General features: G+C 35.1%; 2 protein-coding genes across 3 annotated transcripts; both read left to right on the top strand.

Moving 5' to 3' along the window:
• The first annotated feature begins 1,955 nt into the window (after positions 1 to 1,955).
• On the top strand, positions 1,956 to 19,222 carry LOC125876991 (uncharacterized). Of its 2 annotated transcripts, none has more exons than XM_049558293.1 (11): positions 1,956 to 3,389; positions 5,095 to 5,241; positions 5,749 to 5,913; positions 6,323 to 6,349; positions 8,964 to 9,081; positions 11,517 to 11,613; positions 13,566 to 13,659; positions 13,785 to 13,833; positions 15,128 to 15,299; positions 17,246 to 17,326; positions 18,827 to 19,163. In XM_049558293.1, exons 1-11 carry the CDS (start codon positions 2,121 to 2,123, stop codon positions 18,993 to 18,995), a joined length of 2,388 nt encoding a protein of 795 aa, XP_049414250.1. In that variant the 5' UTR covers positions 1,956 to 2,120; the 3' UTR covers positions 18,996 to 19,163. The 2 variants fall into 2 exon arrangements, with proteins under 2 accessions (XP_049414250.1, XP_049414249.1); XM_049558292.1 differs by having other exon boundaries at positions 1,958 to 3,389; positions 13,785 to 13,863; positions 18,827 to 19,222.
• A 791-nt stretch (positions 19,223 to 20,013) lies between these two features.
• Positions 20,014 to 21,206, top strand: LOC125876997 (putative GDP-L-fucose synthase 2). Its single transcript, XM_049558301.1, has one exon. The coding sequence runs from the start codon at positions 20,101 to 20,103 to the stop codon at positions 21,040 to 21,042; it is 942 nt and encodes a 313-aa protein (XP_049414258.1). The 5' UTR covers positions 20,014 to 20,100; the 3' UTR covers positions 21,043 to 21,206.
• The last annotated feature ends 1,167 nt before the right edge of the window (positions 21,207 to 22,373 follow it).

The raw sequence follows: 22,373 nt of genomic DNA, 5'->3' as shown, positions 1-22,373 counted from the left end.
GTGAAGAGAAATATTAAAACAAAGGGTAGAACTTGACTACATGGTTTATTAGAATTCTCAACTTTGGATGGCTTCTTGATTTGTTCTTCATTAAAGGCCACAATATGGCTATTATTGTCACAAGGTTCTATTAATGATATCTTCATATTGTTGAAATTTAATTTGGTGAGGGAACTAAATAATCAAAATAATGTCTTAAATAAAGGAGAAAAATTACCTTGCGTAAGGAAAAGATCAAAATAGTTCCTTAAATAAAGGGTTAAGCCTCCTTTAATTTCTAGGTTATTTTTATATATATATTTCCGTTCTATATTCAGTATCTGCTAATTTAGTGTTTGATTAATGTGAATTCATATATGAAAGAATGACTTTGAAGTAAAATAAGGCAATATGTATGGATCCCGATTTTGATGCCATCATTTGACTTGTGCATGTCTTTTTTTTGTTTTACAAATATACCGCTTTGAACAATTTCAAACATACTTTGTCTAAATTTGTATATGTCTGAAGTTTAATTATTTTTGTATGAATTTCGATCGAATATATTTAAAATTTTGTCGTTTATCATAATCTAGAATTATATTTTAAATTACATAATTTATCATATATACTTGCTTTATAAATGAGTAACAATTAAATACTTTAAATATGGCATTTCCCTTAAAAAAAATGAGGTAGCTAGTTATATTTCTTATTCCTTAATTTAAGTAGATTAAATATGAACAATATTTGATGATTCTGTTCATTCCTATATTTTAATAAGGAAAGATAAATATCGGGTCTTACGAAAATTTCATTATCAATATTATTAATACTTTTTATTTGGTGGTATTAGTAATATATAGGATTTAATATTCTATGTAACGATAAAAAAATTCCTCAAATCATTTTAAACATTTATTTATTTTCTTGATTTTATGTTTTATATTTGTTCTAGTAAATTTATTTAAATAAATTAACTTACAAAATTTATTATTTAAAGAGAGTTGTTTGTTGCTAAATAAATTCAATACAAATCAATACAATACTTGAAATGTGAGTCGTTTAACATTTACTAATTGAAAAGGCAAATATATCATCACATGACGTCTGTGATTTTAATTGAGTGTATTATTTGTTAATATATTTGTGGGTTTCTAATTATTTGTACTTTGAACAATTTATAAAATTGCATACATATTGAAACTAGAACTTGAAATTTTCATGTATAAATATAGATGGTTTATTCGATCTTATTATTGTTTACCATCTTTTCGGTTTAAAGTAGATGGTCTATCTATTCTAAATTGAAAATTAACGTTTTTAAGTGATTAATTTATTAAGATGACAATTATTTACCTCAAATAATTCAAGTGGGAAAATAACAAACATGACAACAAAATTGTTCTTCTCCTAGCTAGTTAGAAGATCATAGAAAAATAATATTGTCTGACAATTATCTACATGTCCCGATTACATAAAATAGAAAATCTTATAATAATTCGAGGGTGTAATTGGAAAGAAGTTTTTTGTAAAGTTTTAATCCAAACACAAGATGAAGTAGAAATAAATGAACCAAACACTTGATAAAAAATAAACCATGCACTACTAATTTCTGCACTATTAATCCTTACGTTATTATTCTTTCTACCAAACGACCCCTTAATATCTAATTTAGATTTAATTACACCGAATGAAAAAACAAAAATAGATGCGTACTTCATTGGAAATACTCAATTAAAAAAAACTTTACAAATCCGTAAGGAGTTGTTTGACATTAGAGATGGCTTATTTACAAAATTATTTCATCATATATACAAGATGGCTTATTCCAATAATACAAAGTGATGGAATAAATAATGCCGAAACTAACTAATATCCTTATTCCTTAGCTAAACGTAAGATAAAATAATTCTAACGACCCTAGTCAAACAACATGTATTTATTTCAAAATTATTCCCCCAAAATCTTGAATTTAGCACTTTTACCCCCTTATTTTCTTATAAAAATTTCAGCTTTCCCGCCCACTGAATTTTCCTCCCAAATTTCTTCTTTCTCTCTCACTCACACACAGAGTAGATGCAGCCAAATCCTCTTTGTATCAATATCTAGCAGTTTAGGGGGTACCCATTGAGCCAAAAATGCCTGATTTTGGCATTCTTTTGGATTCTCCATTGCCATCAGTACCAGAAGAATCATTGCCTTCATCTTTAGCTTTGATTTCTTGCCCAAATCTAGAAGTTTGTTGTGAATCTGATACCCAAATGCAGGAACTAGTTTCTGACCGAAATTCCCAGCTGGGGTTCCCTATTTTGCTCAAAGAAGACGAGTTGAAGCTGGAAAACAATGGGTGTGTTGAGTTGGTACAGAAAGAGGACGAGTTGAAACTATTGACACCCAAATCCAGTGAATCTGATACCCAAATGCAGGAACTAGTTTCTGACCGAAATTCCCAGCTGGGGTTCCCTATTTTGTTGAAAGAAGACGTGTTGAAACCGGAAAACAATGAGTGTGTTGAGTTGGAACAGAAAGGGGAGGAGTTGAAACTATTGATATCCAAAACCAGTGATTCTGATACCCAAATCCAGGTACTAGTTTCTGACCGAAATTCCCAGCTGGCGTTCCCTATTTTGCTGAAAGAAGACGAGTTGAAACCGGAAAACAATGGGTGTGTTGAGTTGGAACAGAAAGATGAGTTTAAACTGGAAAATAATGGTTGTGGTGAGTTGGGAATCAGGGTATTAATACCCAAATCGAGTCAATCTGATACCCAAATTGAGCAACTAGTTTCTGACCCAAATTCCCAGTTGGGGTCTCCTATTTTGCAGAAAGAAGACGAGTTGAAACTGGAAAATAATGGTTATGGTGAGTTGGGAATAAGGGATTTGATACCCAAATCCAGTCAATCTGATATCCAAATGCAGGAACTAGTTTCTGACCAAAATTCCCACTTGGTGTTCCCTTCTTTGCAGAAAGAAGAGTTGGAACCGGATAACAATGGTTGTGTTGAGTCGGAACAGAAAGAAGACGAGTTGAAACCGGAAAATAATGGTTGTGGTGTATTGGGAGTAAGTGTTTTGATAACCAAATCCAGTGAATCTGATGCCCAAATGCAGGAACTAGTTTCTGACAGAAATTCCCAGCTGGGGTTCCCTAATTTGCAAATAGAAGACGATTTGAAACCGGATAACAATGGGTGTGTTGAATTGGAACAGAAAGAAGACCAGTTGAAACTGGAAAATAATGGTTGTGGTGATTTGGGAATCAGGGGTTTGAGGTCAAGTGGTGGTGGGTCGGTGGCGAAAAAGAGTTTGGATGAGTTTGTTAAAGATTGGGTTGAGAGGAAGGTCAATGCTGGTGTAGATAAACGCAATTGTGTATTGCCATTCCTTATTCATGCTCCCAAATCGGTAAACTTATTCTTCTATTTCCTTTTTAATGATTATTGTTGATGAATTTGAATATTGCCCGAAGACAGTTGAGTTAGGGGTAAGGGCTGTGTACACTCTACCCTCTCCAACCCCACTTGTTAGTCTTACATATTGCTTTAGGCTCTATCATGATCCTATTTCGGGTCGTGCCAACGTGGTATATCAGAAACAATCTCTCTACCTCCCAAGGTAGGGGTAAGGTCTATGTACGCTCTACTCTTCCCAAACCTCACTTGGGGATCACACTTGGTATATTGTTGATGAATTTGAAGTATGTCAGTAGAAAATGTAGCTATTTGGTCTCTGCTATTACCATTTGGGATTTGCCGTGAGATATAAATTATTCATGTTATCTTGTATCTGCCCTTGTAAGGAAATGTAGAAAAAAATTTGGTTGGTGTCCACAATGAAAACTGACATTTCTGTTTGCATGCATCAGAGATAGTGTTTAGCTAGAGAAATCGGTTCATGCACCTATAGTTGTCTCAACCAAGTTCGAGTATGTTTCTTGAATTTTAGATGTACTCTCTCTAAGCAGCTGAAACCGTGTAGCTTTGGCTATTTGCTCTTTCCTGAGATATAGGTGGAGAGAGCTTTGAAGCCAATCAACTATGTCTGCTAACAAATATCAGATTGACATAGGTGGAGATAGCTTGGAAGCCAATCAATTATGTCTATTAACAGATATCAGATTATGTAAGCTCTATATTGACCTCGAATTTTACTAGATTTTGTGTAAGTTTAGCTTGAGCTCACCTTTGAATTTTATCTTATATCTTAGTTAAGCTTGAAACCAATAGTGTTTTCAAATAGGGAGAGTGTTTCATTAGCAAGTCCCCAAGTTCCTTGAAGTTTAGGTTTGAAATAGGTTGAGCATTTCGCGTTGCTTAGAGAGGGGTTCAATTTAAGACCAAGGTGCTAAGATGTGCATGTCATTCCTCGTAGGCTCTATCCTGAAGGGTTGCAATGGTAATATTTAATGATTTCACTTAATCATAGTTTGTCCTTGTAATTGTTATTTGTGTTTTTAGTTATTAAGTGTTCCACATTGTTGATGAAATGGGTTTTATCCTTGTATAATTTTGAGTAATCTTCACTAGTTCACTTCATGAGCTAGCTATTGGGTTTAAGTTAGGCTCAATGTCCATTCTCTTTAACATGGTATCAGAGACAAATCCATGCTTATTCATAGTTACTTGATGTTGGCCTCTGTGTTATGTTTGTCCATTCTCATGAGTGTGCTGTGGAGGAGGGTGCTAAGCCTTTTTAGATAAAGTAATATTTCATTTAGAAAAGGGCAAAAGCTTGCCCGTATACAAGAAGTACACCAAAAGTAGAAAACCTTACAAGAGGACATGTTTTTTACAAATAATACCCACTCATCTACACATGTAGGAATCCTATGGGTGCACCAAAAAGAAGGAGGAGGGTGTTAAGTTCTTACATTGATCCAGAAAATGAACTGTTTGCTAAATAATTAATTTTGTGCTCTTTAATGCATGATATTGTTGCATTTAGTATCATAACACACCATTGAATGAGTGGGGCTGAGGAGTAAGAAAATCACAGAAGAAAAGCCCCTGACTCTTTCCTCTTTAAATATTTTAGGAGACAAACACTTGTTAGATGTTTTATTTGATCAATTGATAATAAAATTTTCCAATGTTTCGAAATTTTGTGTCAGGTTGAGTGCTCTGTTTGCCAAGGATTAATTTTTCCAGGTGATGAGGTAGAATGCTCTGTTCGAGATTGTATGGGAGTTTTCCACTTAGAATGTGCTAAAGAAAGACTTGGGTTATCTTCTCCCAAAATGTTTAAGTGCCCTCAACATGTAAGTTGGATTTAGTATACATCTCGATTCTTGGCTGAACGATCACAAAACAGATTTCCTACTTAATATGTTTGATTTGAATTTGATTAGCACAGTTTATTCTTACTCACTTTGATTTTTACATAGTCTTAGCTGTGCATATTTTGTTTCTTAAAGCTTGTCGATTTCCTGCCCGCTTTAGCAACATGCTAGAATCTTACCTTCACCAAGGTGGTATACCACTTATATCTGCTGCTTCAATTTTGGCAGTAGAACCGAAGCTCTAATCCTAAATTGGGGGGGTACTTTCCCTTCATGGAACTTTTAGTTTTGAGCTAAACTATGATCTATCTGTTTTAGGAAAAGATAGATATCATTTTTCTTCCTTCTGTTTGTGCATTTTCCCATCTACAAGGCTCCAGTTGTGTTTAGGAAAATGTTGCATAAAATCGATTATTTAAATACCATGCCCTTGTCCTGGGATGATCATTATAACTGGTGTGCATATGATGTTTCTTTCCTGAATAGGTATGTTATGTTTGTAATAAAAAGATACATCTCTGGCGGTGCATCAGATGTCCACTAGCATCACATGATAAGTGTGCAGCATTTCCGGAGCACGTGGTTCATTTAAATGATCAGCCAGGGCGAGTTATTTGTTGGAAGCATCCATCCGATTGGCGTTTGGAGAAGGTCAATCTCTTCATTTGTTCATCAACACAGTTCTATTTCTATTAGATAAGTTCTCCAAGAGACATCTTTTGTATAATAATAATGAAATGATCATAACTCGTAATGCAGAACAAACATTTGAAGGAATCACTCTCTTAGATATTTTGCTGTATATGTTAATTTTTTATTTTTGTGCCTGCAATATTTGACAGAGTTTGCTATGATTTTGCATTATTCGCACATTGAGCAATAATCAAATCATGATGTTATTCTTGATTTGATTTCTCTGTGATGCTATTAGTATTTGAACAAAGTGATGAAATAACAGCAAAGTAATTCAATATACAGTAGTTTCTATCACTGGATCTTTATTTTTGATTGATTAGGCTGGCTGACATGACAGGACTGACGTATCTTGTTTCATAAGCAGCATGAAGCCCCAGCAAGTAATTTGGAGGTTAGATATTTATTAAACCATGTTTGTTGCATGTGATTCTTGATGAAAGCCTTTCATTCATTGTTTTTTTAATTACTAAAACCCTTTATAGTAGGACGGCGTCAAGTGTATGTAATCATTTATAATATGGCTCAACAATAGTTGTTTTTACCCAGTTGATCCTCTGTACACTAATATTATAAATTCAATAAAAAATTGTTTTATACTTGTATCTGTTGCTATTCTATAACAATTTTCTATCTGTATACTACCAAATAAGTCAAAAGAAAAGATACACCACACAACGTTGGTCTCCGAGTTAACTTTTCTTCTCGATATCAATCTTCTATAGCCTCCAACTCGGCACTACTTCATCCATTATCTATTGTAATGTTTGATAAAATACTGATAAACAAAGTACAAGAGTTCATATATAACAATCAAAAAAGAAGTACAAGGGTCCTTATATTTGATCCAACTAGTCTTTTTTTCATACCCTTTAAACGAACAACACCATCTTACCAGTGTTATCAAAGACGAAAAAAGCAAAAAAGCTGTAAGGTCCATTTAGGCTGTAAGTGCAAAAAAACATGGGATTTAATGAAGAAAGATGCAAATGGAGTAAAAAAATACAAATATGTATGTGTGTGTAGTCCAAGACTAATAATTATAAGCATGAATAACATATATATATTGATAAAGAAATTGAAACAAGATTACGATATATTAAACTATCAGTTTAGAGTCGCCTCTTCATGACTGTGCTTATTGACAAGGAAAAATAAGCCTTGATGACGACATTGAAGCACCCACTAAGTGAGGCGAAGCACTCAACATGTTTTATACCTCGCTTCAAGGCTCAAGCATGCTTAAAGCACACCTTTGACAAAACTGCATCTTACAACAATCTTCCCTATCTTCATTAAGTTATTCTATGTTAAGATTGCATAATACACTTAGATGGCTTTCCTCAAGCTTACATCTCACATGACGTAGTCATTCCTTCTTAAGTAATCGGCTACAAAATCCTCTTTATCCTTCGTCAAACTAAACAACTAATAGTATGCATCCTTCAAGGTTGTCCCTACCACAGTTTTCTATATTAGTCCACTGAGGACCTCCATCAAATAACAGAAAAGGTGCATATATCTTATCCATGAAGTCAACAGAAGCAAATTCTTGATGTAGTTCTTATAACAAATGAGTTGTTGGATACAAGGTCTAGTGGAAGCATGCGTTTTCACAGAATCAAGAATTCTTGACTTTTCACAGAATCAAGAATTTTAGCACCATGTCCAAACCTAAATCTTCAAACACGCACGCACACACACATTCATAATTGGGAGTCCATGTTCTATGATCATAAACTCTTTTAATATTGAGTTTGCGAAAAAATGCATTATTCCACTTGAACTTGTATCCAATAACTCATTTGTTGTGAGAACTACATCAAGAATTTGCTTCTGTTCATATATATATAAATAATGATTGTGAAGTTAACTGCATCCATCACCAGTTTTAATCCTTATGAGCACGTGCATTATTAAATTACCTGCCAGACCAGTCGGTCTAAATCCTGTGTCCGTTAGCACCACTCTTCTTTGGCATAAGCACTACAAAAGAAACGTTATAACTCTCTTCGAAGGAGCCCACGTGGTAGAAATCATCTATGTTGCTCAGACTCGGGTGTGAGTGTCCGATACGAGTGCGGATCTAGAGGTCGGATCCTTTATGATATAAATTTTAAAATTTGGTAACACGGATGCATGTATTGATATGGTGCAGAAATTTGGCTAAAAATAATTCAAATATCTATAAAATAGAGTCATAAAACCTAAATTACGAGATTATGTGGAAAACTTGAAGAGAATATTGGTCAAAAGGAGAATCCTAGAAGGAGACGAAGGAAAATGAGTGACAAAGAAATTTCTGCATACAAGGTATTCCATTTTCTTCAATTTCACCTTAGCTTTTGTTTTAATCACAAAAATCATTGAATCTGCCCGGAATTTTTCCATCGATTTTAGTCAAAGTACCCAAAACCAGTTGGTTGACTGGATCGGACAGTTCCCACACCCCACCCACACCCACGTCACGTTGACACGGGCGGGGCACCAAATGTGAAGAGTCCGAGCAACTTAGGAAACAATTTAGGTAATCCATCATATGAACACTCACACTCTCTTAGTAGTGAAAAGTGATCAAAGAATGTTAAAAAGTGAATCTGTTTGGTCTCTGTGCCTTGTCACCTTCACAATGCACTGTTTTACGGCATCTCCAATTAACACCAATCCGCCCTTCTTTTTGTTATTATATAGTTGGTAATAGGATCATACTATTGTATTTTCTCTTCCCCCATTAAGTTACATTACCATCTATCTTGACTTTCTCGATATATCTATATCATTCAATGTTTGATGCAAATAGTATGAACTTGTATGGGCATTTGGTTCTTTTAGATACTCAGAATCTTGGGTTCTCTAATTATTGACAGATAGAGTGTTACTTATTCCTCATAAACGTTGAAGATCTCACGGTTTTAAAAACTTTGGGGTTAATTATTTCGAGAAGTTCTGAGTAGTGTTTGCTTTTCTTTAGCTTGGAATCAATATCTGATTCACTTATATTATTGCAGGAGATATTAACTAATTTGCCTGTACCATATGTGGAGGAGGAGTTCAAGATTGACATGAATTGGAAAGACATGATTGACAACAGATCTGAACCACCTCCATACGTGCATATCAAGAGAAGTATCCTTTGGATATTCATTGCCAAGTCTTCTTAAATTTAGAATTTGTATTGTAGTTGTAAGCATATCAATAAATGAACAACTGATATCAATCTAATTTTTACCAGGCTGCCTAAATTTATCTTCGTAAGTTAATACTGTTGAGTCCTCAATGTGTATAGTTTCTTCTCTTTTCTTTTCTCTTGTTTAATCCTTTTCATGAGAACTGAACCTATCATTTATTCTTTGTGATTACATACTTAGCTCTTGCTAAACGGTTTCTATATGCTGCTGTAGTCAGAAAGACACCTATAAGGGAGATGTTGACTTATACTAAGTTCTAGTGATCTAAAAGATAAGAATAAGGCAACACATACTTTTTAACAAGCTAGGCATAAGATTCATGGCTTTTCTAGTTTATAAGTTTGATAAACTTCTAACTCAATGATACGAGAATAGTTAATAGTAGCTAAGAAATCATAATAAGGAAAACAATCTGTTGTAGACTAAATAGCTTTTTCTATTATAAATAAATAGACGGGTTTATTGTAGAGAAGTGAGGGACAGCCTAGTGGAAACGATACTGTAGGTTGGTGGTTCAAGTCATTAAGGGAGATGAGAGTATGAACCACTGTCGACTCCTGAATAAGGGGTTCTGTGGGTGAGTTTCGTATAGAAAAAGGTGTTACAGTATAATAAACTGATAAGCTTCTCAATCTTTAGAAGAACTGAACCAGTTTTTTTTTGAGAAAGGTAACTTTTTAGTCTATATATCCACAGGTGTACTACATCAAAGTGTAGTCCCCCTTCCAAAAGAATTACAACCTAGGAAACCTATTTGTACTTTTTGTTACAAATAGTCTAAAACATAAAAAATTTCTTCAGTCTGACCTAACACTTTTTGTTCACACCAAAAATAGTATAAAGCCAGGCAGTTCATCTTAAAATTCTGCATATTGTTTTGCTTTCCCTCGAAGCATCTTTGATTTCTTTCCTTCCACACTGTCCACCATATACAAGCTGGGACAATCTTCCATCTCTCCTCCTTTGCTGTAGCATTGCCAACTCTCATCCAGCACTTCAATACTCCTTCAATGTTCCTTGGTTTCACCCAAGTGATTTTCCTCAGACAAATGAATATTCTCCATAGCTGGTCTGCCTATTTGCAGTGTAAAAAAAGATGGTTGACTGTCTCTATTTGTTCTTCACATAAGTAGCACCTGGAACACAATTGGTATTTCATCTTCTTCATGTTTTCCTGTGTCAGTACTACTTCTCTGGTCAGCAGCCATGTGAAACAATTGACCTTATATGTAATATTTGTCCCCCATATCATCTTCCAAGGCCGCCATTGTTTGATCCTGTTGTTTGAAGTGGTGAGTTTCTTGTATGCTGAGTTCACAGAGAAAACTCCTTTGTTACCTATCTTCCATATAGCTGTATCTTCTTCCCCAGCTAGGTTGTTGAAAGCGGCCAAGGTGTTATAGAGAGCACCGATCCTTTCCACCTCCCAGTCATTAAGATTTCTTCTGAGATGAAGGTTCCATCCCTGACCTGTCCACATTTCAGCAACAGTTGCTTGTCGTTGAAAGCTTAGTAGGTGTAGATCAGGGAATAGTTGCTTCAAAGTTCTCTGAGCTATCCACTTGTCCTCCCAAAAGGCCACTTTGAGTTCATTCCCCACTTTGAAGTTTATTTTAGACAAGAATTGTGGCCATAAATTCCTAACTGATCTCCAGATACTACAGCTATAAGGAATGGCCACTGCTTTTGTAATCCATTTATCCTCCATTTCATACTTTGCACAAATGACCTCCTTCCACAGCATGTTCGCTTCTGTAATAAATTTCCATAACCACTTCATCATTAAGATTTTGTTTTGCATTTTCATATTCTTGATCCCGGCTCCCATTTGAAGCCTGACAGATGTAAGTGAAAAGCCTGACAGAACTGAACCAATTTCGTCATAAGCTTGTGCAGCTTTGAGTTTCAGTTTGGGCTTATTCTAAGTCTATGCCACTTGAAAACACTCACAGGATCTTCATAATATGAATTTAGTTTCTATGTAACCTTTATAAAAAAAGAAGTTCAATGTAAGATTTATTTTGTGTATGAAATGAAGAAGCAAAAGGCGGCCCAATCAATTACTTGAAAAAATAGGCTCCAATTTCCAAATCTGGTTTGGGCCATAGTCCTATGGACATAAGTATCTCCTGAATTCCCTACATTGTTCATTTTCCCCTGTTGAAGCAAGCAGGAAACTTGCCCTTCAAACCATTGCTACATACACTTGGTCTTGGTAGCAATAAGATATCTTGTTTTTGGTGTTTGAAAGTTCAAAATGTGTAGAAAAACAAAAAACTCAACTGCATCACAGAAGCACACAAATCACAATTCGCTATGTTAGTTTGTCAACAGGAAAAGTAGTACTATGCAGAAAACCCTTAACTGAATTAGATGCTTACCTCATTAAGAAAAAGCGTGATGGCGTTATTGCTGATATTGGGTGCACAAACTGCAAATCCACAGAATGCTTGGACAATTGTGTTTGCAGGTAATGCCAATGGTTGCGTAGTTTTCTATTCTGTTCTTGCTAGTCTGGAATCTGCTCTTGCTAATTGTCAAAAATATGCAATGATTTGGTGTTATCATTCCTGATGTGAATCTTAGGGATGTCTGTGGAGATTTATATTCTAATGCAACTTTGAGAGAGTTAAGCCTATGTAATGATATTATTTGTGTATTAGTGTCTCAGTTTTAGGATAAGGTCCGGTATAGCCAAGGTTTCTGGAGTACTCTCTTTTTCTAGTGACATTTGGTTGACGAATTGGATTTTTTTTCAGTTTCCACGTCTTCAACATTCCTTTCAATGTTCCAGGAGTATCCCATTGTACACCAAAAATATACAAATATATAAATTCCATACTTGCCAGCTAAAAGTGCAGTACAGAAGTAGGTGTACAGTTGTCTCTCAACTAGAATTACTTAAGTAACTATTGTTATTTGATGAAATAAGGTGAACTTAAGTAACTATTGTTTGCCAACTGAAACCCTATCTTCACTAAATTATCTTAGTGCAAGCTTCATGAATTGCATCCATACAAAACCTGCCACTTTTGCTTCCCAAGGACATTTTCTTGCTGCATTTGATTCTTGACCAAGAACTTCATTGGGATGACGCAACAACTATTATGCTTCGATCTTTCAGCAGAACTTCATAGATGATCTGATGAAATTCCCACCTTTCTTGCTTTTCATAATAGAGTTTCCTGCTCAATTGTAAGGTTTCGAAACTCTTGCAGCTTAGAGAAGAACTGGTTTATTGATTCCACTTCCCCTCTTGGAAACTTCTCCTGAATCTTATGCCTCGAGATAATGTCATTTCTGCATTCTGCCTTTGAATGTTGCAAATAATACATAGTTCTTTTAGTTGTACCTCCATCCAATAGTCAAGTCATAATTTTGTTCACTCATCATTTTTCATCTTAAGTTTTACAAAAATGTTAGTATTTCATTTCCAAGGCACATGATACTTTTCCCACTTCTGATGAGGATGTCATAGCCTTTCTGCACCATTGACTTGTCCATACTGTGTTTCCTTTGATCAGTTCCTTCCAAACATCTTACTTTTTGTTCAAAATGGGATCTCCTTAGCTACTTGTACATTAGGATTTTCTTCTGAATTCTCAGGATTAACAGCCTCGAACATCCATACTTTACTTGTATCAATCACTATGGACATGCAGACAGCTAATGCATCTATACATGTTTCTTATAGTGATATTCACCAAAATATTAGACTTGCTTCTGTTGACGGTAGATCTTTATTAGAGAGCACTCTGAACTTTAATATCTTATACATTTCAGTTTCAAGAAAAAAACCTTCTATATCCATTAAATGATTTAAATTGAAACCATGATTTTGAGTCATACTTCTCTAGCAATATTTTCTTGAGCCGAAGGTCTCGGAAACAACCTCTCTACCCTACTAAGGTAGGGATAAAGTATGCATACGCACCACCCTCCCCAGACCTCACTTGTAAGTGGGACTGTACTGGATATATTGTTGTTGTTGTTGACTAGCAATATTGCACCAACTCCAATAACAACATCACCATCTTCTGTCATCTCCATAAATATAATAGGCAGGTCAAACAAATTTGTTGATCTTGCTGCTCAATTATTTTTGTTAGACAACAATTGAAGCCTTGACGGGACTAGGGAGTAAATCTCAGTTTACTGCTGTTTTTTCTACAGTGTGGTTCATTGTCTCATTGATCTTCTAGAAATCTGTTCTTTATATACTTTCTTCTCCTTGTCCAGCATGTTAGATAATTTTAGTGGGAATGGGGTTCCAGTAGCAGCAATGAAGGTTCATCTAAACATGTTTGCCAATCTGAATGAAGCGTATCTGTTTTCCCATTTGAAGCTCAATAACTATAATGTCCATGTGCATGCTGTATATTTACAAGTAGCTTTCTTGACAGTTAAATTGTGACTTAATAGGGTTCAATGCATAAGTTGTTCGAAGGCGTGCCATTGCTCTGATATGTGCTCAAACAGACCATTTCGGAGAGATAGAAAGATACAAGTTGTCAAGGTGTGACACTTTGGTACTCAAGTTTCCTTGAATCCAGCTTATGGTTTTGATTATCATATTTATTATAAGTGGTGGAATGTCTTCATGCATTGCTTTGGTTGATTCTTTTCTGTGTTGCTTTACAGACTGAACTTTGTGGTTGGGGGGTAGTAGCATCTGAATCCATAAACAAAGGTGATTTCATAATTGAGTACATTGGCGAAGGTGATTCTCTTACAAGTGAAGCTGTCAACTCTCAAATAATTTTCTGAGCTATTCATGTTTCTACATCTCTATTACACATAACTGTATTTTTGTGCTTATAGCATCTTTCAAGTATTTACACTCAACACTTAGCTATATAATGTTATGCTCTGCATCAAACAACCAACTTGCCTTAATTTAAGGTAAGGCAAGTTGGAGGCGACTATATGAATTCTAGCTGCAAGACATTGCCAAAGTACCTCAAGCAGCCTCTTTATCCTTAACATGTGGTAGTTGAACTTTCTATCAATTGTGGTCTTTTTCAACCGTTTAATTTTGTATGACCACAGGTCCATCTTAGCATCCGCATCCTGAGACACTTATCTTGTAGATACGTTGAATTTTAGTGGCCCAATATTCACTTCCATGTATCATTGTAGGACATATAATTGTTCTATAGAGCTTTCCTTTCACTTTGGTAGGTATCCTTCTCATTACATAATGCTCCGATAACATTTTTCTAATTCAACCATCATATTTTGGTCACATCTAATATCTTTATCTAGATCAACATTCTCCTGGAGTGTCAAGCCTAGATATCTGAATTGTTAGTTTTAGGTACTGCAATCATGTCTGGTCTCACCTCAGCTTCAATCTCCTTATGTTGACTAAGTTTGAATTGCAGATATCCAGTTTTACTTACTTATCGTGAACCTTAACTTTCTAGACTGCTTTTCCACAATTCAACATTTTTTATTGATGCCTTTGCCGGTTTGATCAATTTGCATGATTTTGTCACCATATAGCATATCATCCATTACTAGGATAAACAAGTACGAGTTCAGTACCTGATGTAAACCCACAGTTATGAGAAACTCTTTGTATCATGTAAATCTTTTTCCTGAATCCCAAAAACCTATTTGACATTTTGAAATCCATTTATTCTCTTGCTATGTCATCCATTATTCCTTGTACTGCTCAGCAAGCTCATCTGCTTGAAATGTGCAATGTGAAGCAGAGGACTTTCTGCTAGTTAATTTGGATGCAGATTTTTTTTTTATTTTATGACAGTGGTGTCCGGACCAGCTTTTGCGCTCCTCGACTAATTCCACAGGATACCTGCCACCTCCCACCAACAACATGTCTTTTGAATCTAAATTGCCTTTAGTGGCCCATTTGCTGTGCAATCTTTATGTATATTATCAAATGTCAATGTCGAGACATTTTGTTTTTGTGTTAGTAGGCATTTTAAGGTTTCTAATTTGGTTATCTTTTCGTGTTTCAGTTATTGATGATGCCTTGTGTGAAAAAAGGCTATGGGACATGAAATACAAGGGAGTTCAAAATTTCTACATGTGTGAACTACGGAAAGATTTCACAATTGATGCAACTTTCAAGGGAAACTTGTCCCGTTTTCTCAATCATAGCTGTGATCCTAATTGCAAATTGGAAAAATGGTTAGTTAACTTCTTCAAATAGCATTTCCTTGTTTCAGATTGTTTGGACTGTTCTTTAAGATCAGATATTAGTGATTTTTGCTTCGATGTGTTTTAACATATTCCTGTGACATCTTTCCCGGATCAGACTAGAGCTGTTCCATAACACTGGTCTAAGCCTAGATCACATCAACTTGAATATTAAAAGGATATATTCAAACACTTACATCTCAGACTTGACTTTTTTTGAAGTTACATGACCATAGTCCTAACCCACATTGAAGAATAGTACATAGATTTCATTTATGATGTCAAAGTAACATACATTTATACACTCTTCTTATTTTTGTTCAATTTTGAGGTATTATTCCTTTTTATTTGAATGTTACAACAACAACATGCCCAATGTAGTCCCACACAATGGGGTCTGGGAGGGTAGCGTGTACGCAAACCTTACCTCTACCTCAGAGGTGAGGTAGAGAGGCTGTTTCCGATAGATCCCTGTCTCAAGACATAAATAGTCTAGGAAAAGACATAATGAAAGTACAATAGACAATAGATAGTATCAAAAACAACAAATAGTAATAGAATAGTACTACAACAAAATAATACTACAAACAAACTACACGCAATAATGGATAGTCACAGAAATCTAAAAACAAGAAACTACTAAAGTAGTCCTACGACTACTAGTAAGGGCAACAAGACAAATCACTTCCTATCTAGTACTCCCTTTGTCCCAATTTATATGACTTGTTTTCCTTTTTAGTCAGTCCAAAAAAGAATGACACATTTCTATATTAAGTAACAATTTAACTTTAAAATGTTCATTTTACCCTTAATGAAATGATTTATAACCACACAAGTTTCTATCATTCATTTTAGACCACAAGTTTTAAAAGTCTTCTTTTCTTTTTCATAAACTTCGTGCTGAGCCAAACTATTAAAAGTCTTCTTTTCTTTCTTAAACTCCGTGCTGAGTCAAACTACCTCCCATAAAATGGGACGGAGGGAGGAGTATGGATGCATTCTTACCTACTAACCTTCTACCCTAATTTGTGTCCTTCACCCTAAATTGAATGCTAGAGGAAATTATATAAATGTTGTTTATTCTACCCTGTCACACCGACTTCCTACTAGAAGAAGAGTTGATATTAGACCAGATACCAGAAATAACAGTCAGTCAAATCCCAGGACACATAAAATCATGAATATGGCTCAACTTCAGCTAACTGATCATTATTCATGACCTTAGATAGGAAGGTATGAAGGTCGAGGATTAGGGTAGAAGGTTAGTAGGTAGCTGAGTGTTGCATTTTGTGTGGGAGAGGGAGTGAGCTAGCCTCCCCCTCTCCTCTTATCATTTGGTATTATTATTAGTTATTGCATAGTTTCTTACTCTTCGATGTGTATTGCTATCTGTTGCTGCATTTGCTTTGTATCTTTGCTACTTTGCTGTCTCTTTTCTTACAATCCTGTTGGATACTTCCCTTTTGAGCCGAGGGTCTTTCGAAAAGAGCCTCTCTACATTACAAAGGTAAGGTCTGCGTACATCCTACCCTCCCCAAACCCCACTTGTGGGACTACACTGGGTATGTTACTGTTGTATTGGTATATTCTATGGGCACCGATGCTCTGTTGGTTAGTTGAGATTCTTGATAAGCTTAACTTTTGAGATGCCTTCATTCATTATTGCTCAATTTCTATCAAGTCTTCTCGCAGTATCTAACATCCATTATTGTTTAGGAATTGATTAACGAATAGATATACCTGTAGAATGCCATGGCTTTTATTTTTCCTGTGTAGTTAGGTCCCTACGTATTCATTTCTTCTCTCCTTTTTCTGATAATCACATATTTGTCATATTTCTTAGTTGCAAGTTAAGTCCAATATATTTGGTTCTTCCTTTATGCTCATTGTGTGCCTTGATCAATGCTATAATGATTTACTTTTATTACCTATTAAAGGCAGGTTGAAGGTGAGACTCGAATTGGTGTCTTTGCTGCTCGATTCATTGAAGTAGGAGAACCTCTGACCTATGATTACAGGTATGCTCCTTTGTGTTGCTACCTCAATAACTGCTTATTATGCGGTAAAGCTGTTTGGGTTCTTGTATTCTTTTCTATTTAACCTTTGGTTATAACTTCAAGGTATGTCAGTAATATGTCTGTTAAGTTTTAACCTTTTGTGGTTGGTTATACATTATAACTGATATAATATAAGATTGATTGGTATGAGACAAGAGGAAGCCTCCTTCTCATCTGACTTTGGTGTCTAGGAAAGAAGACAAAATTACGTTCTATTACATCTTTGAGTATTTGGCCATATTATTTTCAGTGATATGTGGAATGTTTGTATGATTTCATAGGGGATGCTTCCAGTAATGTTAGTTTGTTTGATGTACCTTTTTGTTTCCACCAAAGATGTGGTAATAGCTGCTTGTGGTCCTCAAAAATAGTACATCAGGCAGAAGATATCGTGTTAAGAACATAAAATCTTAAAATCTCCATTACTAAAAATAGTTTATTCCCTATATAAGATGTATAAACCAAATGGTGAAGCGATATTTAAATCATTTAAGAAAGTCACACTGGTTAAATGGGCTCTTGGGGAACTTCATGTAGGAGGCTGTCAACTTCAAATCTGCCCACAAAATATAATTTCAGATATGCTGTTTGCGATGATTTGGATTCTAAGCCTGTTAGAGGTCTTTGACTAATAATGCACTCTGGAGTGGAAATACAACAATTTTTTTGACAACCAAAGCTAAAGAGAGCAATGGGGATAGATCCCTTGAACTCTGGGGGTAAAAGGCTCACAGAGACTGCTGCACCAGACAGTCCACTTAATGGAATCCAATAATAACAATAGGATAGAAAGATATGGCAGAATAAAGAAATCACTTTGATGTAAATGGAAAGATTGAAGTTCTTGAAGAGAAAACTCGACGCTAGTTGTTATCGTTGCCATGGAAAGCATCATAGTTTCTAATAGCTGTTGAATTTCCATACGAGGAATAGTCTACAAAATATATATACCGAGCTTTCACATGCATTCTTTTTGTAAAGTGTTGCTTTGACATGGACAAGAATAAGGAGAAGTCTTTGAAGCTTAATGCACTAAACAATGGAAGGCTCTAAAGCTTAAAATTTTACAGTTTAGTCTTAGGCACCAATTGATATAAAGCCACAGCTCCCTACATCAACATTTACAATAGTAACCAAGTTTTCTTTGGAACCGATTTTCATTTTATGTTATTTTATGAGTTCTTTATTCCAACATTTTGCTTTAGTAGCTAAAAAGTATCCGGACAAATGTCTCTGTTGTAGAGAGATTTGACTATACGTGTCTTCTGAAAATTGAAGCATTAGACTTTATGTCATATGCAGCAACTGCAACTACCACGTCTAGTTTCCAAACAAATTGAGATCGGCTATATGAATCCTTGCTAATCACGTTTCTTAGTTTTAAATTCATCTTAGGCCAAAATAGCTTAGTACTATGACCTTCAGTTTTGCTTGCTGAATCTGCTTTGCTTTTGTATGCAGATTTGTTCTGTTTGGTTCAGAAGTGAAGTGCCATTGTGGAGCTTCGAATTGTCAAGGATATCTTGGCAGCAAAAAGAAAATCACAAGTAAACTGGACATCAGCTGGGGTTCGAAACGCAAGAGAACATCTACTTCTTGCCTCACCATCATTAAATCGAATTCATGTTAGACTATTATTGTTTTATTCGATCATTTTAGTATGTATTATCGCGTTTTCTACAAAAAATACAATAAACCAAAAGAAAGCCATTGCCAAAAGGAGAGGGAAAAAAGGAACAGAAAGATTGTTGTTACAAGCATTGTTACATTGATTTATACTGGCATTGTTGTTTCACTTTTATTCTGAAAAATATGACAGAATCCTTACATTATAAAGATTAAGTTCTTTTCATTTTATTGCTTCTTTCAGTTCTAGTTGGATATGTATGATTTTTTTCAGTGTCTTCTTTTTCTTTGAGACAAGCGTTTTTTGGAAACAATCTTTCTACCTTCACGATGTAAGGATAAAACTACTATCTATCCTCTCCAAATCCCCCACTTGTTGGGTGTAATACACTTGGTATGCTGTTGTTGAGTATAATGTTGAGCTTCTATTTCTTCTTAAACAGTTGTATTTAATGAATTTCTCGGTATAATTATAGGATTGGTATAAAAGTCATTGGGTTTTCAGAGACTTCCATCCTATCCCTTGAATCTGTCCCTAAATAGCATTTAGGAAGAAAAAACTGCAACAACAAATAATATGATAATTGTTGTTTAAGAGCTTAAGATATTATTATGAAAATAAAACTCGAAAGCATTGTTAACATGTCATCAAATGTGTGTATTATTTGAATAATAATAACTTCATCACAATCAAATAAATGTTAATCTTAAATTACTCAATTATTACATTCAATAATTTGGAAGGTACACCTAACTAAATATAGGAAAATTAATTAGCATTATTCTATATAAAGGATTTTTTTTGTAAATTCTTTGTATCAGACAATTTAAAAAATATTAAGGGGGAATATATGATCTGTACATGACTCACTTAAAAAGCAAAAAATAGACATATTTTGTGGAAGATGATATGTATCGAAGAATACGTAAATTGAATTAAAAAAAAAGTAACATATATATTGTTCGGAAAAAAGTGACATATATATTATAAAAATTAGTCGAATTAGGCGTTAGTTTGACGCCGGAATCACAATTAGCTAAATATTGTTAATGCAAATTTATTTGTATGATCTCATTTCACACAGAAATCTGAGTCCACCACACACAAAATGCCGATAGATACTTCCGCTAAGATCTTCGTCGCCGGCCACCGTGGACTCGTCGGATCCGCCGTGGTTCGGAAACTTCACCAATTAGGCTGCACAAATATCCTCCTCCGTACACATTCAGATCTCGATCTCACTAACCAATCCGCCGTCGAATCCTTCTTCGCCGACGAGAAACCTCAATACGTCATCCTCGCCGCCGCGAAAGTCGGCGGCATACACGCAAACGATACTTACCCAGCTGATTTCATCACTATAAATCTCCAAATCCAAACGAACGTCATCGTTTCATCCTTCAATCACAAAGTTCAGAAGCTTCTGTTCCTTGGTTCTTCATGTATTTACCCCAAATTTGCTCCTCAACCAATTCCCGAAAATGCACTTTTAACTGCCCCTTTGGAACCTACAAATGAATGGTATGCAATTGCGAAAATTGCTGGTATCAAAATGTGTCAAGCTTATAGATTGCAGCATAACTTTGATGCAATTTCAGCAATGCCCACGAATTTATATGGTACAAATGACAATTTCCATCCTGAGAATTCTCATGTTTTGCCTGCTTTGTTACGTAGATTTCATGAAGCAAAAGTTAACAATCTTGATAAGGTTATTGTGTGGGGAACTGGTTCTCCTTTAAGGGAATTTTTACATGTTGATGATTTAGCTGATGCAGTGGTGTTTTTGTTGGAGAATTATAGTGATTTAGAACATGTTAATGTGGGGAGTGGGAAGGAAGTGAGTATAAAGGAGTTAGCTGAATTGGTGAAGGAAGTTGTGGGGTTTAAAGGAGAGTTGGTTTGGGATTCGACTAAGCCGGATGGGACACCAAGGAAGCTTATGGATACTTCAAAGCTTGTTGGATTAGGTTGGACGCCAAAGATTTCGCTCCGGGATGGTCTTGTTGATACCTACAAATGGTACTTGGAGAATTATGGCAAGCAATAGTTCAGGTGATTATTGAATGTTTACAAGATATGAGATTGTTATTTTTGTTTGTCAGATTGTTGAAAGATTATAATAAGCTTAATTGAAATATTGGTTCTCTGTTGTACTGATTATGTACTATGTTTATGTTAATTATTTTTGCCAAAGATCCAATTTTTATTTGATCTGCTACTCTCAGGAATTCATGTTCAATATTAAGCTTAATTGAAATATTGATTCTCTGTTGTACTGATTTTGTACTATGTTTATGTTAATTATGTTTGCCACAGATCCAATTTTTATTCGATCTGCCACTCTCAGGAATTCATGTTCAATATTGCAAGAGTTCATTGTGAAATGTTTAGAAACATGGATCAGTTTGTATTGAGCTTTGTTGTCCGAACACGATTGGTGCTGACCTTACTTTCTGGTTGGTGATAAACTAGTTGACAATGGTAAATAAGGTTCAAAAGGAGGACCTTTTTTCATCTTGGTAAAGTGGAGTAACTATTTAACAAAATAGGAGTTTTCTTTTTATTTTGAGGATAGTATTAAAATAGGAGTTTCTTTTGACCATTTATAAGGAACCCATGTCAATATAGAAATATTAGCTTTTTCCTTGTCCCTAAATATAATGGTTTGAATCTTCCAATGGGAATTTCATTCATTTAGAAAGAGCTTATGGTACTCCTTTATGTTTTTCTGTATTTATATAATCGTGGTGTCCGGGCCATCGCAACACCTTGACTAATTCCATGTGGTACTTGCTACCTCCCACGTACCACATACTCCCTTTTGTTAGTCTTTGTAAGTCATGGAATTCAACATGTTATGGGTACTACAGTGACAAAAAAAAATATCCGCTTCCATATAATTTGTCACTTTTGTGCTGAAAGAAAATGATGTAGAGGAACCATAAAGAATTCTTTGACATTGACACATGAAGCTTCCAGTAGTTTAGATCTTGGGATGTGGGGTTGCAAGCAATACCTGTAAATGGAGTGAGGGGTTTCTATTTGAGTCTAAAATCACAGCTGATGTCATAATTTTAATTTCTATTCTGATAGTCATGTTTTCCTTCTATGATAATGTCGTAGCGACGTAGCGTAACTCCAGGAATTTTGGAAGCTGAACATGCTCCAAAGATGCCTAACGCTTTCAGCTTTGATTATTCGATGCTGAATGACACAGTTCCTCGCTAAATAAAAATGAAGCTCCAATACAACCAAGAAAAGAGATAGATCACTTTGGCCAAATGCCAATCCTCCTAGTTGAAAGAGAAAAACAGTAGAGACGTGCGCAAAAAAAAAAATCACTCCTAATTACCAGTTAAGTGAAAGGAGCCCACTTAC

Source organism: Solanum stenotomum, chromosome 9 (assembly GCF_019186545.1).
Source record: "Solanum stenotomum isolate F172 chromosome 9, ASM1918654v1, whole genome shotgun sequence".
Lineage (NCBI taxonomy): Eukaryota > Viridiplantae > Streptophyta > Magnoliopsida > Solanales > Solanaceae > Solanum > Solanum stenotomum.
The sequence above is the reverse complement of the archived record's forward strand: the minus strand, read 5'-3'. Positions and strand labels throughout refer to the sequence as shown.

Coding starts and splice junctions, on each gene's coding strand:
- LOC125876991 (XM_049558292.1), top strand. CDS start 2,121: ATGCCTGATTTTGGCATTCTTTTGGATTCTCCATTGCCATCAGTACCA. Junction 5,242..5,748: donor TGTTTAAGTGCCCTCAACAT/GTAAGTTGGATT, acceptor TTTCCTGAATAG/GTATGTTATGTTTGTAATAA. Junction 15,300..17,245: donor AATTGCAAATTGGAAAAATG/GTTAGTTAACTT, acceptor TACCTATTAAAG/GCAGGTTGAAGGTGAGACTC.
- LOC125876997 (XM_049558301.1), top strand. CDS start 20,101: ATGCCGATAGATACTTCCGCTAAGATCTTCGTCGCCGGCCACCGTGGA.